The following is a 23,225-nucleotide window of genomic DNA, read 5'->3' as shown; positions in this document are numbered from 1 at the left end:
GGGAGTCACGGTCACCCAGGGAACCTAAGAAGCTCCAGTCGTTTGCCCCTGGTTATTTCTGCGCTAAGAGGATGACACGCCAGCCTCCCCTCCCAGCCAGCCTCCCCTCCCAGCCAGCCTCTCCTCCCTGCCTGCCTCCAGTCCGCTGGGCAGACACACCGTGCCCAGCCCCTCCCCAGCCTCACCCGCCGCTCCAGCTGCCTCTTGTTCTGCTGCTCCACCTCCAGCTTGTCCTCAAACTCCTGCTGGAGCCGCTTCTTGGTGAAGTCCACCTCCCGCATGGCGCGCTCGTACTTTAGCCGCCACTCACCACCTGTGGGGTTGGGGACAGACAAGGGAGGATGGAGGTGCTGAGAGTCCCCAGAAGGGGTGAGGAGAAGGAGGATGGGGCAGGGAGGAGCAGCAGGTGGGGTCAGCCGAGGGCTCAGAAAACTCTCTGCCACAGTGGCTTCTTCCCACACGCTGGGAGAAGACTAGAGGGAGATGTCACTACATGTGTGGTCCTGTCCCCAGGAACTGCCAGGACCATGCCACTAGACATTGTCATTATCATGGTGGTTATAGCTGCACCTGGTAACCCCCTGCATTTATTGGCTCCTCTGCTTTCTCGTCTACTTATTTCACTTTGGTCTCATACCAGCCCCACGGAGGGGAAACAGGCCTAGACGAGAGGCCCGGTTACCCAGGGCTGGGCATCGGGGCTCGCCCCCACCCCCGGGCCACTGCCAAGCTGCTCGGGCCTCAGACCCACCTGCATCATCGTCATCCACTTCCCCGTTGATCTCCGCTGCCCGGATGAGACGGGCCTCCATCACCTCCATCTCCATCACCTCCATTTTCTTCTTCAGTGCATCGTACTGGGTCTGCAGAACAGGGCTCGTGAGGTGTGCCGCTCCCCCTCACCCAGTGCCACCCGCTCCCCTAACCACACAGACCACGGCCACAGGCTTACCCAGGGTAGACGGGGATGGGGGGCTGGGGCGAAGCTGCCAACCGTCTTTGGGGGGAGCAGATGGGCACTAGGGTGTGGCAGTCACCAGCCTGCTGTCCTCACCCCGGCCCTGCCCTCACCTGCAGCTCCTTCATCTCCTTCTCAGCGCGCAGCCTCTCCGCCGTCTCTGCGTCCAGCAGCTGGGAGGCGGACTCTCCCGTGTTACGTTCATCCGTCAGCTCCGATGTCAGCTCCGAGATCTGGGGTGGAAGGGAGGGAGGCAGCGCCAATTGAAGTGCCGGCCTCACTCAGCCAGAACACCAGGGGGGCCCGGTCACCTTGCAATGGGGGGGGGGCCAGGAGTCACTCACCCTGGTCTCCAGCCGGTCACTGTTGAGCCGCAACTCGTTCCGCTCCTTCTCCACCTTCTCAAGCTTGCTCCGCAGCTGCTGGATCTCCTCCTAGCACGAGCAAGGATGCAGAGTGAGCCCGAGGCACCCCACGAGGGCCATGTCCCCAACAGGAGAGCCACTGCCTCCCGGGGACCCTGTCCCCAGATCCCCACCCCATATGCTGAGGATCCCCAAGATGTTATCCTAAGTGGCTGCCCAGGGGCTCAGCTGGCACCCCAGAGGGACACCTTCTGTTTAATGGGCACAGTTCAAGATGCCAGCTCTCTGGACTAAACAAAGGAGCACTTGGAAGCCCAAGACAGGCCGGCAAGGCTCTTGCATTGTGGATTCCCTCCGAGCACCTCGGCCCTCGCAGGCTGCGACATACGTCTTTGTTCCGGATCTGCTCCTCTGACAGCTGCACTTCGATGAGGGGCCTCACGGTGGTGAAGAGCTTCCACCAGGGCCAGTCCTTCACCCCTTTGTTCTTCTTGATGTTCTTCTGCACACAGCGAATGGCCAGGTCCTGGATCTGCAGTTGGGGTGGGGCCGTGCACACAGGGCTCTCAGTCACCCTGGCCACACTCAGCCAGGGACCCTCCCCCCACCAGCACAGCCCCTGGGGCTGCTCCTCTGGCCCCCTGACCCCAAGCCAGACACCTCCCGTGCTCCCCCTTGCCCGGGGCGCCCTGCATCCCTCAGAGGGTGGAGCCCAGGGCCTGGCGGGGTGCACTGCACTGGGCACTCAGCACTCCACCATCATTAGGAATAATTTCATCTGCTTTATTTGCTGCCTGATTATTTCCAGCACCCTGGCCTAGCCGTGCTATAAAACCTAATCTTGCTGAAACACAAGAGGCGGCAGTGCTGGCTGTTTTATGGACTTGCTAATAAGAAAAGGAGTCGCTGACACAGCTCCTTAATCTTCATGGAGCAGCCTGTGATCCATAGCCCACCTTTGCCTGGGCCCTGCTTTGCCCCACCACCCCCCAACACAGCCCCCGACCATGCCAGCACCAGGGAGCTGCCCGCTCTCCACCTGGCCCAGGGGCTGTGCCTGGGAGCTTCCTGCCTCTTCTCCCCCAGATAATAGCTCGTAGCCTTAAGACCAGCTTCCTGCCCCTACGAGTTCCCTGAGCGCCCCTGAACCCCAGGAACTCAGCTGTGCCCATCTAAGCTGGGGAGGGGGGGGTGGCCCTAGAGCAGCACCTTTCTCTTCTTGAAGTGCTGGCGGGCAAGGTAGCCCCTGCAGGCTGCCTGGAACAGGGTTAGGTTCCTGCTGGTTTGTTCATCCCGCTGCTCCTCCAGCCGAGCCAACGTGCCAGCCCGGAAGAACACCTGTGGAAGAGCAGGCCGGGTGAGGCAGGACACTGGGCCAGGGCAGGTGGGGTGGGAGCTGCCGAACAAGCAGCGCAGAGGAAACCGGGCAGGCCAAGGAGTGCAGCCTTCACCTGGGAAGAGCCTGAAAATCCAACCTGGAAATGCAATTGTCAGGAGGGAGAGGCGGGAGGAGCAGGAAGAGGCCCAGGGAAGGCTGGAGGAAAAGGCCCAGCTGGGGGCCGGGGAGGTTAGGGCAGCAGAGGAGTAAGGTGGGAAATTTAACTTCAAAGAGAGATGAAAGGAGAGGGACGCCAAAGGGACGATACCTGGGGCAAGGAAGGAAATGGAGCAGCCACTGGTCACACGGGGAGAGGATGCTCCTCAGCAGTGTCTGTGGTGGCCCTGCCCCCCCAGGACTGCCAGCAACGCGGTCAGTGTCCCCTGAGCCCACAGCCCACAGCAGGGCCCCCTCAGGTGACTGGAGGGTGGCGGGTGTCTGTGTGAGAAGCAGCTCCAGGGAGCGGGGAGCAGAGGGAGGGGAGAGGAAAGGAAGGGGGCAGCGGGGAGCTCCAGCTGTCTCCGCCCCTGCCCTGAGTTTCATCTCAGAGGCTTTCATGTGCCCACGCCCCCACCGCACACACCCAGGTTTCACCTGCTCGTGAAGCAGCCAGTGAGGTGGGCGGGGGTTGGCCCAGCCAAGGGACCTGTCATGCAGGTTTGGGGGCTGGAGGGCAGACCAACCTGTGAGGAACCAGCTGGCACCCCCGCACCAGCCTTTCCTCTCTGCTGCCCTGAGATGGGCCGGTAGAAGTTGCCCTACTAAGAGGAGAGTGTGTGCCGGGAATGAAAAAAATCCTTGAGAGGGCAGAGACACCCAGGTGTCTGCCGACCTCCACCTGGCGCAGAACACAGACAATTCCTTTTAGTGGGACAAGGAGAAGACGTGAAGTCTATGGGAAACAGGGGTTATGTAAATGTACTCAGAGCCAATGGGAACAGGATCCCAGGGAAGGAGTGCGGGGAGGGCCTAAACTTTCTGCTGAGAAAGCTTTGCCTCTGGCGACTTCATGGAAACCTAGTCCCCTGAGGCTGGCCTTGGAGAAAACCAGCTCAGTTCTTTGTGACACTTTGCTAAATCCCACAAGTACAGCCATGTGGGATCTCCCCTGGGTCTCAGGCTCTACCTGAGCTTCAATTCCCCATAATGTGTGAGCCTGAAACTCTGCTGGGGCAGGGACTACCCAAGTGCCCCTGGAGCGGGGCAAACACGCTTGGTTAGCACTCAGAGCTACGTGACCACAGCAGAAGCGAGGTGCTGGAGTAGGGGACAGAGAATGGCCCAAAAACACAATAAGAAGAGAAAGTGGTCTAGAGGCTACAGCAGTGAGCCTCACACCTCTCTTGAACATTTGTGGGGTTCAGGGGCCTGTTGAGTATTGGGTGAAAGGTCAGGGCCATCTCCTCCCCCAAATGCCCATTCATACAAATTTTACAATGTCGGGAGGCTCTCAGCCCCCTAAAGTCCTTGCCTAAACCCTCTGGGTCCTGTGGGTCAGACGGAGACCCCTCTCCTCTGAAGCAATGTGACAAACACACAGGGAATCTCGCTCACCAGCCAGCGCCAACCAGAGCCCGGAAGGCCAGAGCTTTCTTTCCCAAACCAGACGTGAGCAAACCCCCAGTGTGGACCCAGCTCTCCTTGAGTGAGAACAGGCCCCAGGGCTCGCCTGCCTCGGCTGGGCTCCTGGGATGACTTAGGTCGGCGGAGGGCCTGAGACGGCAGCGGGAAGAGGACCTGCCTGTACAGGCCCTCTCCTGCCCAAGATAGGCCTGGGAACCCAGGAATCAGCTGGAGGAGGCGCCACTCCCAGCGTCAGCTCTGCCTGCTGGAGGGGCAGGAGCCGGCGGGAAAGCCGGGTGAGCGAACCCAGGGAGAGACCGCTGGGCTGGAGAAAATCCCCGACTGCCCAGGGAGGAGGCCCACCTGGCAGCCCCTAGGCTTAAAAACTCTGGGGGGAGGGCACAGAGAGAAAGGTGAGCCAGACACACAGGTAGACAAAGCAGAGACCAAAACCAGAAAATGACACAAAGAGGGTGGGACCGCAAAAGGCACAGAGAACAGGAAGAAAAGCAGAAAGAAACAGAACCAGAGACCAAGGAATAGACACCAGCAAAGACTGCCGGGGCCAACAGGAAAAGGGAAAACCAGGGACAGCGAGACAAAGCTGGGAAAGCACAAAGATGCAGTGACGGAAAGGGATTCGCAGCGAGACCAAGAAAGTGCCTCAACACGTAGAACATAGAAGGACAGAGAACAAGCGAGACTCGAGCCTTTTTTCAGGCACCTCCTTCCACCTCAGAGCTTCTTCCTCTCTGCTGACATCTGGACAGGTCCAGAACCCTCACTGGCTCCCCACTGCCCTCCCATCCCCCAGCCCTTGGAGCACATACGCAGATGCCGCCTGTCCAAGCCTCCCGGCCCGGGAGAGAGGGGTGTGCAGGGCTCCCTGCCTGTGGGAGGGCGCTCAGCTGGCCCTCTGGAGTGGAGCGACGCGGCAGACTGGTACCCAGGGGCGGGCGTGCCTGCCTTTCACGCACGCGTTCCATTCAAATGAGGAATCCGGCCTGTGGGCAGGTGGCGGCAGCACAGCCTCACATGTCCCGCTTGCTCTCCTGGGAGCCTGGCAGCCTCGACAACTCTCCCAGGGGGCTCTGCCTGCTGCCCTGCTGCTTTCCCCGTCCTCCTCCTCTGAACCCAGCCCTCTGTCTCCCTCACTCCCCACGCCAGGACTCGGGCCAAGCTCGGGGCCACCTTCCACCCTCTCCCTCCTGACCTCACAGAGGTGTTCGCAGCACTGAACAAGCCAAGTGTTGAGAGGGAGGGAAAGTTAAGTTTGCTGCATCTGAGACATCAATCTCCCTGGCCCCTGGCCCTGCAGGGGGCAGCTTGAGAGGAGGGGCAGCTCTGAGGGGCTGAGAGGGGTGAGGCCAGGTGAAGGGGCTGGCAGGACTCAGAAGGGGCAGCAGGAGACTCCTGAAGTCTGGCTGAGCAGGAGGAACAGGAGGGGAGGGCCAGACATCTGACAAGGGCCACGGCGCATGAGGCCCGACGCCCTGCTGAGGGGCGACTCACCCGGCTCAGGCCCATGCAGCAGCTGCTCTTCTCCAGGTCCAAGGACTCCAGCAGCTCCTCCACCGCCTGTGGAGAGACGCCTCCGTCAGGCAGCCTGCCCGGGCCTCCCCTCGCCACGCAGGGCTTCGCCCAGGCACTAGGCCCTTCCCTCCCTCCTCCCAGACGGTCCACTATTTATTCCAGGTGAAGTCAGGAGTCAGGCACTGTGCTGCGCTCTGGGGACACAGAGATGACTACAAGAGGAACAAACCATCTTGTTAGGGGACAAGACAAGTGAAGTGCACAGAAGGGCAAGTGTCTGCTGCAGACAAGGGGGCCGTGGAAAGCACGGGGGGTGCTGTTTACGCTGAGAATGTCTACGCAGGTAAGAGTTAGCTAGACAAAGCAGGGAAGATGGGGAGGGGAGAGACACACACAGAAGGCTGGGCATCGCTGTGGGGCTTCCTGCCCCGTCATGCAGAGTCCCCCCCGCTTTGGGGGAAGCCATCCTAAGGTCTGAGGTGCCTCCAGAGTCAGGCTGGGTGCCTGAGGCCCGAGCACAGTGAATGGGGGTTCCTCTGCTCAAGGCGCTCTTTGGCTGTCTGAGGAGCTGCCTCTGGGGAGCGACGTGACAGCCTAGAGTGGCAGAGAGAGGCCCCTTCTGCAGCCATGAACGCACCAACCTGGGCTGGCAGAGGGTCCCGCAGCCTTGAGGTTACCCTGGCACCAAGGAGATCTTACCATGTCCACTCTCCTTCTAGGAGGGATCTTGCCCCAGCCCTGGCCAGCTTCCTGCTTCAGGAATCAATCCCTGACATGGAGGGGCCCAGGCGCCATTCGTGGGGCACCCAAAACACTAGTTCTCACCTGCTACCTGGAAGGCCCTGGCCTGCTAGCTCTTGGATGATTGTCTGGCTCACCAGAGAGCAGACACCCCCAGCCTGAGCCTCCAAAGAGGGCAGCTCTTCTTCTATCCCTACAGTCCATGCCCCAGGCTGTCTTCTCCCCACTGCCACAGCCTGGTATCCCTGTCCTGGCCCTGGTCAGCCAACACCAGGAGCCTGAGCGAGGGCCAGCCACTGTCTCTGGGGAAGGAAGGGTGGATGGGTCTGGGAAAGGGCAGCTGCTCAGAGGGGCCCGAGCAGAGAAGAGGGGTCTGCTGGGGGGGTGGGGCCCAGACCTACCCGCCTTTCATCCACCACGATGTAGTTACGCCCGTGTTTCTTGGTCAGGTGCGGGGCCAGGACGTCGAAGCGGCGGCGGAACTCGGAAAACACCATGTGGTCAGGGTAACCTGGAGAGAGAGTGGCCCAGAGCCGTCAACGTCTCCCTGCTTGCTCCCAGCACACCCCAGTGGCCATTGGTGCCCGGGCAGCCGGTGGGCAGCCACCCAAGGGGAGAAACTGCTGGGGCTGGGGAGCCTGCGGGTGAGACAGGCCCAGAAAGGAGAGATGAGAGGCAGGAAGCCGAGAGGACAACCGGGGCCGCCCCACAGCGGGACGGGCTCCTCTAGAAGGAATCAAGTTCCTAGTCAGCCGGGCATGCAAATGGGGCAGGGGGCAGCGGACCACCTGGAAGGAGTGCTATGGGGATCTGGGTGATCTAGAAGGTGTCTTCTCGCCCTCCGAGTCTATGACTCTGTGACAACCCAGAAAGACTGGAGGAAAACAGCAGGGCATCAGAGTAGCTGAGAGGACAAGGGCCTGGGCTGGCGCTGGAATCCTGGGCCTGCCTCTTAGGACCACATGACCTTGGGCCAGTCACTCAACCTCTCTGAGCCCCAGTGTCTTCCCTTTTACATGGGGGCCCTAGCACTTCTCTCACATGGTAGTCATGGAGGTTAAAGGAGAAAATAGGTAGAATCGGGTACACTAAAAGGTCTGACTTTACCATCATACAAATCATGCATGCAACAAAAAATCTCTTATACCCCCCAAATCTCTTTTAAAAAAAAGAAAACAAACAAAAAAAGAAAACAGTCTAGCTCACTTGGTGGACAGCCAATAAAATGCTCCTTTCCTGTCCTCTGCCCACTGGAGCAGGGTATCGGAAAGGGCTCCCCACCCTGCCCCACCTTGACCTTGAACGCTAGGTTAGGCGACCAGAAAGATTTGTAGATTCTCTTTCCCTGAGTGTCTGGGTTTCAGGTTGGGAGAAGGGGTGAGATGGTGTCTGGCTTGGAGCAGGGCCAGAGCAGTGGTCAGCTGGAGGGGACCCCGAGTCATCCTGATTTCACCAGAGCCCCTGCTAGAGGACCAAGAAATCCACTCCCGCAGAATCGCAGAATTTCAAACCGGAAAGGGGTCTTGAGCCAGATCAACTCATCTTTCAGATACGGAAACGGAAGCCTAAGAGGGGGAGAGACTGGCTCACTCAAGGTCACAAAGGCTGCAGCAGGGGCAGAACCCGACTCCCAACGTGGGCTCCCAACAGCCAGCCGGGGACTCTGCCACGCCACCGCCGGGCCAGCTAGCTCTGGGAAACCCTCCAGCCGGGAGATGAGGCTGATGCATGTGCCTGATAATTGAAACAGGAGGCGGGGGCTGCCGAGGGGCCAAGACAAAGTGAGCTATTGATTGTATCTGAATTGCAATTAAATTGATGGGCCAGGATAGCAGGTCCGGACGCCTGGCATCTTAATTAATCATCAGCGCTATCGCCGGTGGCTGGGGGCCGGGAGAGGGAAGGGGACCTGCTGCTGCCGGCCTCATCGATCTGCTTGTTTGAGTAAAGCACATTGATTTTGGTTCAGAGCGGTAACAATCTGGTTTTGAAATAATAAACACCAACTCCATATCAAGACGCGGGGACAGATCGATGATTTATTTAGAGCAGGGCAGGGAGACCGTTTCCTGGCTTTGGCTGCTAAGGAAAAGTGACGGTGCCTATGGGGATACCTCGAGGGACCTGGCTGTGGGTGGGTGGGATTCAGCCTGCTCATCCAGCCAAGGAAAAAAACAGCAGAAACCCAGCCACTCACAACCTCTCGGGCAAACAAAACCCTATTTGCGAGGCATGAGCCCGCCTGGGTCAGATCCTGCTCTGCCACTCACGAGCTGTGTGACCTTGGGCAGGCTACTTAACCTCTCTGAGCCTCAGTCTCCTCATCTAGGGACAGCAGTAGTGCCACCTTGTGAGGCTGACGTGGATGAAGTGAGTTAATGCGTGGGAAGAGCTCAGGAGAGTGTCTGGTATGCAGCAAAGGACTCTAAGTAACTACGATTACTATCATTCTCTCCGTCCCCTCCTCTAGAGAGGTCCATAAAAAGGGTTTGTCTGACCTTTCTTGGGAATTTTAAGTACTTCAGAAAGATTTAGCACCTCATTTCTCTCTGGGCAGGAGGGGCTCCAAAAGGGCAGTGGGTGTGCTGCCGTGGGCAGAGCTGACCTGTCCAAACTAGGGACACGGGGAGGACAGAGCCATGGACGAACAATAGGGCGTGTGAGGCGACGGGTGGGGTGGAGAGGACCCGAGTCTGGAAGGGAGACGAGCAAGAGGGCAGACTGCAGGGTGGGAAGAAACAGAGAATGGAACAGGTGCCCATGGGGACCTGGGGACCCTGGCTGTGGGTGGGTGGTTGGGAGAGACGAGGAGAGAGAGCCCCCAGGGGAGGCCCCGGAGCAGAAGGGAGGAAAGAGACGAGGGCCAGTCCTGAGACAGGCAGGGGACAGCACCCTCCAGCCCACCAACCTGTTTGGAGGTGGGCGGGGAAGGGCAGGTTCTGGAAAAGAGAGCCAGGGGTTGAGGGGAAGGAGGCCCCACCTTGGCGGTACATGCGCATGGCGTCGAGCAGGCGGGAGCCGCGGAGCTGGGCGCGAAGCAGGGGCACGTCCAGCTGCAGGAGCCCAGCTTCGCCGTGGTCTCCCGAGGGCAGGTCCATCTCGCTGCTGCTGCTGACGCGGCGGGAGGAGGCGGAGCGGGGCTCCCCGGCCCAGCCCTCAGCCACAGGCAGGAAGCAGTGCACGAAATGCAGCTTCGACTTCTTGATGGTGTCAACGAGGGCGTCCTGCCAAAGGGAAGGGACCACCCTCAGTGGGCTCTGATGGCCGTGCCCAGGAGAGTGGGGACTGGTGCCAGCATCTCCACTCCTCCCAGGATAGCAGGTGTCCCAGCACCAGCCAGGACGTGCTGAGCCTGGACAACTCTGCCCGCCCCAGGCCCGCGTGGCCACTCAGAGGCGCTGAAAAGAAGAGCCCCCTTCCCCAGGGTGCCAGCTGACCTCAGCGTGCCCAGAGTGCCCAGGCCTGCCTGCCAGGGGTAAGGACGGGCCCCAGGGCCTGGGCTGGCACACTCACCACCTGCAGCTTAATCTGGATGCACAGTGACTTCTTCTTGACAGCCGCCATGCCCGTGGTAAAGGTCTTCCGCATGCTGGTGGCCCGACGCAGTGCCAGCTGTGAGCCGCCCTCCAGTCCTGCGATGGAGCCCGAGAGCACCGTGGCACTGCCGGCCCGGCCCAGAAACAGGTTGCTGATGATTTTCCTGCCAGAGGCGGGCGGGTGAGGAGTCACGTTAATTGAGCAGTAGAGACCTTGCCTCCTCCCAGCTCCCCGGGCTCCACACAACCCCCACATGGCCCTGGCCAGGGGCCTCCGTTATCTGGGCTGCACGCCCCACACCCTACAGAGAAACTTCAGAGAACTTTTCAAGCAGTAAGAAGTGAAAACCACAGGTGGGCAGAAGCCCAGGGGCAGGCAGGATCGGATACAGTGGGGCAATCTACTCATCCTCCTCACCACGGGGGACAAAGGTGAGGAAGGGGTGTCCCATGTGGCAGGAGAGATTGGAGTGTGACATGTCTAACATACTATTACACATAATTTACTCCTGACATTGACTGTTCATTATCCGTCTCCCCCACTAGAATGTAAATTCCACAAGGGCAGGTTCACTGCTATCTGCCAAGCACTTAGAAGCCTCTGTCTGAGACCAGGTGTCCACGGATCATCTACTGAATATATGAACGATGACAGGGCCTATGTGACTGAAGGGCCTTGAAGGCCGTTCCTAGTCTGGAGAATGTAAGGGTGTTATTCCTATTTAAAACTACAGGCTCTTCAGCCATGTCTGGCTCCCACCTCTATCCAGGAGGCCACCCCACCGCTCAAGGCCAGCTGGCCCCGGCTGGTGCCTCTCAAGAAGTGCAGGCCGTCTACGTCATGAGTGAGGGGGCCTCTGAGGCATCTGCAGGGGAAGGGAGCCCCAAAATAGCCCTGGGGATAGGACCGGGGCAGAGTGCGTGGTGTTCTTACTTCTGGGAGTCCTGCAGGAGCCGGGGGGCGTTCTGGGTGGCTGGGTTCTGCTTAGTGTAGCTCAGCCAGCCGGCCACGCTGTACTCCACCCAGTTGGTGCCGTGGCTGTGGCCCAGGAGGAAATGGTGTGGTTTGCTGCTGCGCAGAAGGGGGCTTTGGCCTGAGGGTGGGAGAAGCGAGGTTCAGACTGTCAGGCTCGGACACGAAGCCTGGGCAATAAGTGAGCCCCTGGGGAGTGCCACCTGGACCCACACAGGGGGGTCCTCTGGACAGGAAGCAGAGGAGCCACACTCCAGGGATGCCACCTACCTTTCTTGTCACCCTCCTGGGGGCCATAATAGGAGAAGAGGCGCTCCAGGAGGGCATCTTCAGTGGCCCCTGGCACCAGAGCCTCCTCTTCCAACAGCCACAGCAGGCCCCTTGCCTCATTGGCTCGAGACAGCGAGCGCACCTGCGGAGAAGGAAAGCCCCACCGTGTCACGTGGAGCTGGGGACAGGAGCCAGGGACCCACTGCACACTGCGAACGTGCGACACACGTGTGCATACACACTGCAGCTCCTGCCACCTGCGGCTGACACCCATGGGGAGGTGGGCAGCAAGGGCAAGGAGGGGCCTGGAGAGGGGTCAGAGAGAAGCCCATGGGCAAAATATGATTCCTAGGACTTGGGTCCGAAGTCACCAAAGACTGAAGGCTTCCTAGTAACCTGAGCCCGTAGCCAGGGGTCTCCTCCACCCTCCCCATCAGAGGTTGCCAGGGGCTATTGCTCCCACTCCCTGGCAGATTAAACAGGATAAAGTCTTTAGGGCCCTGAGCACAGTGCTTGGCCCAAAGGAAGCTCTCGATAAGTGACGGCTGTGGGGTTAACCCTGGTGCCAGAGCGGGGAGAGCCCGGAGAGGGCTCAGGTTGCTGCAGGTGGGATCACTACACGGTATAAACCCACGGGCCCAAAGCATGAGACAGGAGACTTAATGAGACTTGATGTGGCAGCCAAAATGGGCAGGGACTGGGGCAAGCTGGAGAGCAAATGTCCCCCTCTGAAGGGAACAGTTTCCACTCCGCTGCAGCCAACTGCTGTTCTGGAAGAACATTGGCCTAGTGTTGACAAGTCCTCTGGTTTTTCAAGGGAAGGTGGAAATAGAGAATTCTGATTTCTGATACCTCAGCGAAGGCCAAACGAACTAGGCCCATGGCCACCTCTGGCCCGCAGGTACCTTTCCTATGGAATCCCCGTGTCTTCCTTGGGCAGGAAGGACTGAACCTCCCCCACACCTTATTCTGGCCTGGCCTTTAGGGACTGGAGGACAAGAGAAGTGAGAAAAGTGCCATTTCCCCTATCTTTGACTCCCGCTGCCTGCATCTCCTCCCCACAGCTGCCCAAGGGAGTCTGCGCGATTATCAGAAGGAAGAAGGATGTGGCCAAGGGCCGCGGGGCATCCCCAGCAGCTGGAGCTGAGTAGCAAGAAAGAGCAATGAAGCCATCGGATGTGAGCAGCAGGCTGGGCACTGAGGAGCTTCCCCAGGGTGCAGCTGCCCGGTGTCAAGGCGCATCAGACAGAGGAGCGTGCAGGAGGGAAAGGGTGGCTGAGCCCCATCCAAACACACCATCTGACCCCTGCTGCTCACGAGTCACATGTGCTGACTTCCCCATCTCCTGGGAATGGCAAAGGCTCTCCCACCATGGGAGCCCAGGTGGCAGGAAAAGAAAATCCAGCTTCCCTGGGGAGACTTGGTACTTGGACACTTTAAGCATTTGTCCCCAGGGGGATACTCGCTCTCCCCGGGGCCCACCACTTGTGCTAGCCAAGCAGGGCCTTACTGCAGGGAGTCGGGGCAGGAACCAAAGCAGAGGCAGGGTAGCAGCAGCCTGGCAAAAATGCCAGCTCGTCTATAAAGCACCTGATGCAATTTCCCTAATGGAAGACAGTTACCAAATGCCAAGTGCTCATCAGGCCAGCCAGGCCCCCCAAGCACCAAGGCACCCAAGACACCAGCACAAAGGGTGACAGTGCTGGCCCACAAGGTTGAGGGCTCACAGCCAGGACAGCCCCCAGAGGGCATCTTAGAGCTTGGCACTGTTCCCTGTTTGAGTGGGACCCTGCTGGGCTGCGTCAGTCCTCTTCTTGGGGACAATGGGAGGGAATGATTGCATCTTTGGGGTCCAGGCCCTCACACCAGGCCTCCTGGCAGACACACTGGAGGCTCAGCCAGTCACAGGATCGGGACTGAGCCTCAGCTGGTGAAAAAGGAGGTATGTCCTCCTGCCTGGCTAGGACACAGGTGGGCCATGGCTCCCACTGCACCAGGGCAGAAGAAAGTGTCACCTTCCTGGTCAGATTGTCTGAGTGCCAAGGGCACACCCCTGTAGCTGTAAAGTGCTTGGTGTCTGGGCATGACTGCTGGGCCCTCCCTCAGCCCAAGTGGCACCCAGAGCAGCAGCTCAGACGGGGAGGGCTCGACCAGAGGGAGAGGGGTGGCAAATGAGAGAAACGGCCAGACCCTCCCCGGAATGCCTACCAGGGCCTGGTGGGAGGCCTCGTCCACAGCAGCCACAGAGTCACCTGTGGTTGGCTCCAAGTCATCAAACGCCAGCTCGATGTTCTCCTGGGAAGGAAGGCAGTGCAGTACTGAGCATGAGGACCAAGTGTGGGACGCAGCCCTACCAGGCCAGAAGGGGACTCTGGGGTCAGCAAGGCCAACCTCCAGCATCCCAAATGACAAACCGCTACCCACCTCCCAAGGCAACACATTGTTATTTTTGGACAGCTAAACTTCTCATAACCTCTTTTTATACAAAGCCAAAGTCGCACTCTGTCACTAGAATCAGTTGATTAGGCGACACAGAATAAGCTGCTCTCCATTTCACACAGTCATCCTTGAAACACTTGAAGACAGCTGTCACTGGATTGGATCTTCTCTAATCCAAAATAAATATCCTCCCAATGCATTCAACTCACCTCCACATGAGGTGGGAGTCCAGATCTTACCCCACCTGGGACACCCTTTTACGGAGGGGCACTAAATAACCAACCACCATCCCCACGTCAGGAAAGGGAGACGGGGAAGGCCAGGCCCAGACACACTCGGAGGCAGGAACTGCACTGTTGTAGCCCACAGGGCCGGAGGGGAACTTGAAGGAGGGCGAGAAAGGGCTCCCACGGACCCCAAATGCACCTTTAGCTTCTTGGAGAGCAAACGCTCCACAAAGTAAGAACGTAGCCAAAGCTGCAGGCCAGGGACGGGGGGCAGGAAATGACTCCCACTCCAGAGGCCACAGGAGGACAGAAATAAAGAGGCAGTAAAGGACAAGGAAGGTGGTGCTTTCCACAGCCACGGACGCCCTCTCTGGGGGTGCCAAGGCCAGAATGTGAGGATGGGGTAGGGCATGAGACCGAGAGTCTCGTGTATACCTCCTTGTATCTCTCCAGCTCCTGCACGAAGGTACGCTCGTGGAAGAGCCTCTGCAGCCGGTCCTGAACGTAGTTGTGGCACAGCTCCTCAAAGGAGGCTCCGCGGGCTGACCCACCCTGTTCAGGGTTCTGGAAGCCTGGAGTGTCCACAATCATCATGGAGCAGAGTGAGTGCTGGCTGGACTTGAGAGCCCTTTGAGGGAGAGCCTAAGTCAGAGCTGGCCAGGGCAATAGCAAGGAGCAGGCCCCGCTGGTCTGCCCCTGACACCAGGCAGCCCCACCCTGCCTCAAGCCAGATCCCCATCCCTGCCCAGGTGCCCAGGACTCCGGTGGGGAGGATGGGCCTTGCCTTGATTATGGCCCACGGGACAGCGAGCCCTCTGCCGGTGGAGGTCAGCCAACCACAGATGCAAAGGCATCAGTTCCACCTTTGCGAAAGCAGGCAGGGAGCCTCTGGGTCCTACCTGGCACTCACCTGTTCACCAGGGAGACCAGCAGGGTGAAGAGCTCACTGTAGAGGCCAGACGCCATGCCCTCTAAGCACTCCAGGGCACTCAGTTTGGGGCCTGTGGGGCAAGAGGATCAGCTCTGTCTCTTGCTCCCCGGGGCTGCCCACCTGGGTATACTTCCTATTCCACATGGGGTTCTGGGACTGGGCCCCCCCACCAATGGAAGCCTCTACTTGCTCCAGCAGTCCCCTTCACCCCCAGAGACAGCAGCCAGTCCTGGATGAGGCCTCCCACTCATATCCACCTGCCAAGGGGCTGAGGGTACCTGTGCCATCTCCCAGGCTACTCTCCTCGGGGCCCTGGCGGAAGGAGGTAGACCGCTGCAGGGTGCCACCCTTGTGCTGGTGCTTGAAGATGGCCGAGGACAGCTCCTCCAGCCCGCATCCCAGCAGGTACGCAGCCTTCTGGGCCCACTCGTGGCGGGCAAACTGCTTGCGCCCAGCTGTGGGGTGGAAAAAAGGATCTGGCATCTTGGGTCTTTCTCCTGAGGCCAGCTGATGACCACTGTGCTTTCTCCCCACAGGACCGGGGAGTGGGCATCTACTGGAGGGAAAAATCAGCCCTGATGACACCAGAAGGGCTTCAGGCAGGACAAGGACAGCCAGCAGCTGCCAGCACTTCCTGTGCCTCTGGGGGGTGGAGAGAATGAGCAGGCCCTGAAAGAAGAGGCAACTGCACATGCTGCCACCAGAGGGCGGCAAGCCAGCCGAATCCCTTTCCGCAGGGCTTGGCTCCAGGGGACCCCAACGTGGGGAAGGACAAAGTCAGAGGCTGAGCCAGCCCACCTGCGATGAACACAAGACCCACTCTATCCGGAGGGAGGACTGGCGCCTCCCCCTTCCCTGGAAGCATGAGGCCCTCCCTCTTGCCCCCAGGCATCTGCCAGGGGAGACCACAAATGGCCCACAGTGAGGAGGCAAAAGAGCCGCAGGGGAAAGGGAACAGCCCACACAGACATATGCGCCTCAGCCAACATGTGTCTAATGGCGGCAATTAGGGAAAGCTAACAAGAAACAAGGTTTTACCTTCAGCAGCTTCTGTAAGGCAAAGGACCAGCATGCAGCATGCAAAGAAAAACAGTGTGTTAGCAAACAGTCATCAACTGAGCCGCCGGGCCCACGGGAAGGGACCGTGGCGGGTAGGGGCTTATGAGGATGAGCCGGCAAGAAAACATCCAGACTGGGGAAGGCACACTCGTACACACTCGGTCTCAGAGGAGTATGTCTGTGGGTGTAACCAAACCGACACACGCAGAAAGAGACACACAAAGACGTTATACCCGTCCCCCACGCCCCACGGCCCTGGGAAACACTGGCAGCTCCGAGGAGCTCCACACACCGCTCTACAACTAGGTGCGTGTGCTGACACGCCCAGAGCTCTCCACCTGCAGTCAGAGCCGGGTGGGGTGAAAGGAAACCTGGGCTTGTCACCACCTCAGAGTGACAACTTCCCTCAAGACACAGCCACATGCCTGCCTGCCCGTCCTCCCACTCAGTCTGGAGACAACTGTAACCCGGAGCCTGGGTCCTCTTTGGCAGGGGTGCCACCTGCTGGGGCCACAAGGGGCCTGGCACCCAGCGCCTGTTCCTGCATGCACCCGCCAACGCTTTTGCACTGCTGCTCAACAGCCGGGGTCCCTCGCACCCCACAGGTGACAAAGCCAAAGCCCAGGGTGCCGCTCAGAGCCAGCATCCCCTTTCCCTGAAACGGAGGAGAAAGGGGCAAAGAAGTGCTCGAATCGCCAATCGCTGCCCCTCAGTGTAACTCAGAGGAGGGCGACAGAACTCTTCCCAGCCATTCTCAAGCCCAAGCACCCTGCCCAAGCGTGGCCTGCTTGTTCCGCGGTGCCTGCTGCCCCCTAGTGGGAGAGACACAGCCACCAAACCGCCAGAGAGAAGGGGTGAAGACGGGACACTGGCCTCGGAAGCCCCAGGAAGCAAGCTCACCCCCAAGCCTCAGCCCCCTGGAGGCCTCCTGAGAGGTCCCAGGATCTGGCTACAAAACAGGAAGGAGAAGCAGCTACTCCGGGGGCTCCGAGAAGCCTCGTGGCCAGCAGGCCCCCCTTCTTCCCTCTACCCTGGGGCTTCTCCCCAGACCAGTCCCCTTGGCTATGACAGAACAAGCCCAGCCCCCAGGGCAAGCACCAAGGCAGGGTGAGCGGCCCCTACACCCCAGGGCAGGGCCAAGGTCAGTTACCCGCTTGCTCCTCAGGGGCCTCTGTCAGGAACGGAACAAGAAGCAGAGTTATTCCCGGGCACTGCTCCAAGTTTGTGCCCTTCCCTCACCCTCAGCCTCGGGACCCCCTCCCCGCTCCGCACGGGGCTCCCAGTCAAGGCCAGCTCAGTCCAGGCCTCAGGCCACCACTGGCAGAGATGCTTCTCAGCCCTCTGCTCTGATGTGGGGGACTAGGAAGAGGCACAGGCAAAAGAGGGGTGTGTCTGAGAACAGCTGGGTCTGTGCTGGGCAGAACAGCTGGGCATGGGCAGGGCCCCTGCAAGGTCTCCTGGGCATCAAGACAGGCTGTTGGGACCCACTGAGGTTACCTTTGGTGGCTCCTGCAGCCCCCAGGTGGTAGACGGCAGCCAGGATGAGCCAGCAGGCCTTCTGCTCATCAGGGGAGATGCCCAGCACCTTCATGGCCGTCTGCAGCTTACTGAACTGCTGTGCCGCCTTCTGCTTCTCCTCAGGCTGCAGAGAAAGACGGGCACGCTGGCTGGCACTGGACCCCAGAGGGGATGTCCCTCCCAGCACACCCCACGCCGTTGGACGCAGCGAGGGCAAGACTTGAGTGGAGCCACCCAGCCCTAGCTGGGCTCCTGCTATTCCCAGGGGGCACCACGGCCAACGGAGGCTTCTCCCACCCCCAAGGCCAGGGCTGCCACCCCAGGCCCCTCACCTTGGCCAGTGGCACAATCCCAAACACGTTGTTCTCTGCCAAGTGGTTCAAGTGGAGCTCTGTCCTAGGGGTACAAATGGGGCATCAGCACAGCGCTTGGTCCCCACGCCCAGGCATCTCCCTCCCAGGGCAGAGACAGACAGCCTGGCTTCCAGGTGCCCATCTTCCCCGTCAGTGCCGCCACCTTTCCTAATTGGCCTGGATGCCTGGTCAGAGCCCCAGCCTCCCCAGGACAGGTCACCAGAGATGCCCGGTGAGAGGATCCAGCCAGACCCCTGGAAGGGAGCAGGGAACCGGCCTCAAGGGTGAGTCCAGCCAGAGCAGAGACTGTGCCCTCAGTTACGAGAAGGGCTAAGGAGGACAACGGCCTGGGGCTGCTGGCTCAGCCTGACCACGTATCCCTTTTGAGTGAACACAGACAGCAAGTCTGAAGGTCTGAAGGGAGGACTGGGGCAGAGGCAGCCAACACGGGAAAGGGAGGGCCGGCGTGGAACAAGTATGGGCTTTGGGCTCCAGTGTGGACTCAAACACCAGCTCAGTCCCATCCAGCTGTGTGACTGTGGCCAAGTCCCCAGCCACCTGTGTCTCTGTGCTTTCCTCTCCAGACCTGGCTTCGTGGGTAACGGAGATCCTAGCTAGGCTCTGGGAACACTTAGGGTCCGCTGTGCCCCTCTCATACAGGAGGGCTCCAGTACCCGGGACCAGGGAGGTCCTGACAGGGCTCGTGTCTCACTCATCCTGCCATCTGCAGGGCCCAGCTCAGAGCCTAGCACATGGTAGGCACTCAGTGAACAAAGGGTACAGGATCCAATCAAGTGGCAAGGCCCAGGAACCCAGTCGGCGGGCCGGAGTCCAGAGCACCCTGTGTGTTCCCGCTGTCCCATCTCACCTGAGGGTGCTATCCCCACAGGCCAGCAGGTAGTAGAAGACGTTGAACGTGGCCTCGTTGGCTGGGCGCCGAGCCACACGCAGCTTCTCCAGAAGCATTGTCTGTGGCAGAGCACGGAGGTGTGGGTAGGGAGGGTAGTGCCAGGCCGTTTCTCCCACCCCACACCAGAAGGAACCAGGCCATGGTCCTCCAGACCCTGGGAACAAGCAGCTGCATCTTACTCTCAGGTGTGTTCAACCAGAGGCCAGATCCCCCTGGGGTCAAACAGGGGACAGAAACCAGAACGAGGAGGAAGAAGACAGGCCCAGCTCCTGGGGGGCCCCTGCTGCCCTGCCCAGCCCCCGGGCACCAGCCTTCCAAAGATGGAAGCTTGTGGGAAGATATCTACCCTGGGAGGGAATCCGCGTTAGCCAGGCCCTACTTTGCCAACAAGCCAGTCCTGAGAGAAACCCTGAGCATGGACTTCAGAAAGTGCGCATGAGGCTGGGGACAGTAGGGTGGGGACAACCCTAGGGTTGGGAGGGAGAAGGGAGCTGGGCAGGAGGCTGAGTTGGGCCCCATCCAGGGCAGGAGGCATGGAGGGCAGACTGGTGACGCCTCCAGGCAGTGCCGGCCAGCCCTGCCTGTGCCGGGTCCATTTTGTTAGGGCAGGAAAGTGGAGTGAGGCTCAGAAGAGAACCTGATTTCTAGGGCATGAAATCAGGTGGCCCATTTCCCACTATCCTGAGGCCCGGGCAGTGTCCCCTCACCTGAATGGAGGCTGAGGCCACCTGGCCAGCTTGGTCAAAGTCCAGGGAGAGTATCTGGGAGAAGCGGGTGGCATTGCCGTTCATGATGGTGGGGCTGTTCCCAAAAGCTTCCAGGAGGGTGTACAGAGCCTGCCACTTCTCCACTGCAGAATACGGGCCCAAGGGGACATCAGGAAAGCCAAGGGCAGCTCATCCCCAGCCATGGGCTCCAGGGGCATGGAGCCTTGGAGCCACTCAGACCAGAACTGCCCAGGGATAGAGTGGTTTTGAGGGGATGGAGAGGCCAGGGAGAAAAGGAGCTGGCACCTAGGAGGGTCCTCCCTCCCGGCTCCCATCTCGCCCAATTCTCAGCTTTCCCAGTTGTCCCTGCCTCACCAGAAAACACCTTGTTCCCACTGGTGCCTGCGATGGTAGCCAGGTATTGCACCAGATGTTGGCAGCTGGTGGTCTTGCCACTGCCGCTGCTGCCCAGGAGGATGATGGACTGGTCCTGACGGCTCATCAGCATTGCCCTGTACGCGGTCTGGGCCACGGCGTAGATGTGGGGTGCCATGTCTTCCCGCCGACACCCTTTGAACATGTGCATCACCTTGGGCAGGGGAGCGATGGAGGGAAGGGTAGGCTCTTAGCTGGTCCCCTCCAGACACCCTCACCCCCACGGTCCACATCTTTCTGGATTTTCACTCCAGTGGTGCCCAGGGATTCTGAAGCTAAGGCCATGCATGGAGATGCAGAGACCAGCCAAGTCCCAGACTCTGTTAAATGTTACAGGGAGGTCCTTCTGTCCTCCATCCCTCGAAATGACCCCTCTTCCCAAGGTCAACTGTGAGGGTGGACAAGAGCCCATGGGATGTCAAAGGGGAAGGCAGAGAACCAGGGCAGGTGGGGGCAGTGGGGGGTGGGCATGGTAGCCTCGAGGGTGCTGCACCTTCTCAGAGTACACGGCGGGGGCCCCACGGGGGCTGAGGACGAGCAGGCTGGGGCCAGCGTACGTGTGCAGCAGGCTAGCGCCATAGCGCTGGCGCAGCGTGTGCAGAACGCTGGACTCATTGAGGTACACCAGCGAGGCCAGATCGTCTAGACGGTTGCAGGAGGGAGCATTAGCCTGTGTGATGGGACAGGCAGGCGGCATTTAGGAAGCAGAACCTGTCTCCACTGCAGAGGACAGGCCTGCCCTGCCCAGCCCACTCCTGTGCCCTCATCCCGCCTCCCGCACACCTTCTCCACGTCATCCTCATCCACGTCCAGGATGGCTCCATCGTGGTCCAGCTTCACGCGCACCTTCCCCTCAGGTAAGCTGAGCTCCTCGGATTTGAGCTGACTGGCTGCAGAGGACAGACAGATAGCTGGACGTGGGCCTGAGAAGCCTTTACTGCCCTACTTGGGCCTTCCATGGTCCTGCCCTCCTCCCCAGTGTCACCAGCCTCTCCTTGCTCACCGTCCAGCCCTCACCAGAGCCAGAAGGCACACCCACTGCCCAGCCCTGAGACCAGAGTCCCGGACACGTGCCCCCTGCCCCGCCCAAGACTCACCCAGTGAGAAGCCGTCCTTATGGACCAGCCACACCTTCTCCGTCTCATACCAGGCCTCCTCGGCTGCGATCTGCTCTTCTGTCTTGGCCTATCAGAGAAGGGAAGAACAAAGTTAGGCCCTGCTCTGGATGACAGCAGGAGAGAGGGAAAGGCCTTCAAGATGAGCCGCTGGGCGAGGGACCAGGTGGCAGACACAGAACACAGGGACATCAGAGGTGTCAGGGAAAGAGGGTGGGGAAGCCAGGTAGCAGTGGTGATTCTGAGTAGCCCTAAGGACAAGGACACAGAGGAGAGACCACACCAGCATTGAGGGTCTGGAAGGACAGGGACACAGGGAGCATGTGCCCAGGAGAGAACAAGCCCCAGGAAAGTGAGGTTCTACCTTCAGCCACCCTTTGCCCTCCGGCATGCAAGCCTGTAAGATCAGTATCCTGAGCCCAAGCCCCTAAACCCTGGGCTAGAACTACTAGGGTCTTCCACACCCAGCTTCTCTCCTCATCCAAATGGCAGGGCCTCCTTCACTGAGCTGGGAAAGGGCATTTCCTCAGACTCAGAGAGAGAAGTGTCTACCTAGGACACTCTGCAGTGCAGAATGATAGGTGGGTTGAGGGCCCAGCCTCAGTCCTGGCCTTCCCCTGCAGAGGATGCTCTACCTGGGCAGAGGGACAGTGCCCAGGTGCACATGCCAGCCTCCCTGCTTCTCCTCCATGTCACAGTCAGCAAAGGCCCCACCTCAGAAAGTGGCAGTGACACAGACCCAGTGGACGTGCTAATGCCACACGAGGGCACGAGGCAGCATGGCCAGAGATTTGGAGGCAGGGGGCAGCCCTGCTCTGTCAAACTCAGGGAGGGACTGGTATGTCACACAGATGGGCACAGGAGTGGGCGTGAAGGGGCTGGGAGCCCCCAGAGGCCCCAGGAGGTCACCACAAGCTCTGTCAGGGTGTGGGGCTGTCAAACCTGGCATCCCTAAGGACACTAGAGCTGAGAAACAGGAGAGGGCCCAGTGTCCTTGGCCCGCCAGGCTCCCTTGGTCATGTGTGGGCAAAATGGCAGCAAAGTCATCCAGTGGCCCCCGGTGGGGGGATGGACGCCCCAGGCGCATGGACCCACCCTCAGGCTGGCCCTAACCCCCACCCTCTGCAAGGCCCCCAGCTGTGAGGCACAGTTAGTGTCCTAGAGTCCCTCACTCCAGGTGTCCCTTCCTCATGAGACCTGATGCCCTGGATGAGGGATCAGGAAAGGACAAGGAAACATAAGTATGTTCTTTGTCACATTTCTTAGAGTTGAAAGAAAGGAGATCTGGGTTCTACTCCCAGGCTGGACTCCGGCTTCAGATAACACTTCCCTGCGGCCGGACTGCCCTTCCCCGGCCTGGAGGGACAGGACCGGGCCACACCAGAGGCTCCCAGGTCTCTGGGTTTCAGGAACCCGCGAATGATCTTTTAGATGGGATGATCGCTATGGGGCTGTCAACGTTTTGATTTGTTAAGTGAGGACATTAAAAAAGGATAGTTCTTTACATTTGAAGAAATATAACTTCATAAAGAAAATCATTACAATGTTGTATTTTTTTTCAAATCACATGAGACGGGTGAGACCTTTGTCTTGAATGGGCACATTCTATGGGCTAGGTGTTTGGGGACTGATGACATCAAAGTTATAACTGACTCCTTTAGAGCTAATCTGAAAACGGGTTTCTCAGACTGGCCAGGAGGTGGAGACAGAGAATGTATCATCTTCAGGCTCAGGCCGGGAGAGGGCAGAGATTCACGTTTCCAGCTTTCTCTACCCAGACTGAGAAGAACTGCATCACCTAGAACCCAGCCAGGCCCTTGGACTCCAGTGGCTGAGAACCACATGCCACAGAGACCAAACTTGAAGGGTGACACTTGGTCCAGAGGCTCCCCGAGAGCCTGGCACAGAGCTGTACCCTTTCGAGCTCCTGGCACTGCCATCCCCTGAGGGTCCCCCCAGACACAGGGTGGGAGCCTGAAGGAGAAGAGGCCTTACACTCCAGCACGAGGCCCGGGCACAGACGCCAGCCCAGGTACAGGCCAGGGGTGGTGGGTGGTCACCGGAGGAAGCGGAGGGCTCCCGAGGGCGGCAGAAGCACCCTACCTGGCTGTGGGCAGGAGAGGCGGCCTCAGGGTCCAGCTGCCGGCAGCAAGCAAAGAAGAGAGAGAGAGAAGAGGGGTGAAGACAAGCAGACCACTGGCATGTCCCTTCAAG

At 59.6% G+C, this 23,225-nt stretch overlaps 1 protein-coding gene across 6 annotated transcripts in view; it reads right to left on the bottom strand.

The window, feature by feature from the left end:
* The window catches only part of MYO18A (myosin XVIIIA), a 92,047-nt gene that overhangs the window by 21,917 nt on the left and 46,905 nt on the right, over positions 1 to 23,225 (bottom strand). For 4 of the 6 annotated variants that reach the window (XM_069482208.1, XM_069482210.1, XM_069482207.1 and 1 more), the window contains exons 3-27: positions 20,994 to 21,081; positions 20,680 to 20,786; positions 20,390 to 20,566; positions 19,837 to 20,050; positions 19,462 to 19,604; positions 18,713 to 18,813; positions 17,824 to 17,887; positions 17,471 to 17,615; positions 17,124 to 17,144; positions 15,193 to 15,369; positions 14,894 to 14,984; positions 14,419 to 14,611; positions 13,526 to 13,612; positions 11,318 to 11,459; positions 11,009 to 11,168; positions 10,052 to 10,238; positions 9,519 to 9,762; positions 6,940 to 7,049; positions 5,777 to 5,842; positions 2,533 to 2,661; positions 1,712 to 1,855; positions 1,303 to 1,392; positions 1,072 to 1,191; positions 752 to 863; positions 186 to 313 (exon numbers count right to left, since the gene is read on the bottom strand). In XM_069482208.1, coding sequence (XP_069338309.1) covers positions 186 to 313; positions 752 to 863; positions 1,072 to 1,191; positions 1,303 to 1,392; positions 1,712 to 1,855; positions 2,533 to 2,661; positions 5,777 to 5,842; positions 6,940 to 7,049; positions 9,519 to 9,762; positions 10,052 to 10,238; positions 11,009 to 11,168; positions 11,318 to 11,459; positions 13,526 to 13,612; positions 14,419 to 14,611; positions 14,894 to 14,984; positions 15,193 to 15,369; positions 17,124 to 17,144; positions 17,471 to 17,615; positions 17,824 to 17,887; positions 18,713 to 18,813; positions 19,462 to 19,604; positions 19,837 to 20,050; positions 20,390 to 20,566; positions 20,680 to 20,786; positions 20,994 to 21,081 — 3,240 coding nt within the window. Of the gene's footprint in view, positions 1 to 185; positions 314 to 751; positions 864 to 1,071; positions 1,192 to 1,302; positions 1,393 to 1,711; positions 1,856 to 2,532; positions 2,662 to 5,776; positions 5,843 to 6,939; positions 7,050 to 9,518; positions 9,763 to 10,051; positions 10,239 to 11,008; positions 11,169 to 11,317; positions 11,460 to 13,525; positions 13,613 to 14,418; positions 14,612 to 14,893; positions 14,985 to 15,192; positions 15,370 to 15,952; positions 15,965 to 17,123; positions 17,145 to 17,470; positions 17,616 to 17,823; positions 17,888 to 18,712; positions 18,814 to 19,461; positions 19,605 to 19,836; positions 20,051 to 20,389; positions 20,567 to 20,679; positions 20,787 to 20,993; positions 21,082 to 23,114; positions 23,151 to 23,225 lie in introns of all 6 variants that reach the window. The other 2 variants (XM_069482213.1, XM_069482211.1) reach the window with 2 other exon arrangements.

Source organism: Eulemur rufifrons, chromosome 9, assembly GCF_041146395.1.
Source record: "Eulemur rufifrons isolate Redbay chromosome 9, OSU_ERuf_1, whole genome shotgun sequence".
Classification (NCBI taxonomy): Eukaryota; Metazoa; Chordata; class Mammalia; order Primates; family Lemuridae; genus Eulemur; species Eulemur rufifrons.
Note: the sequence above shows the minus strand (reverse complement) of the source record. Positions and strands in the feature narration are given on the sequence as shown.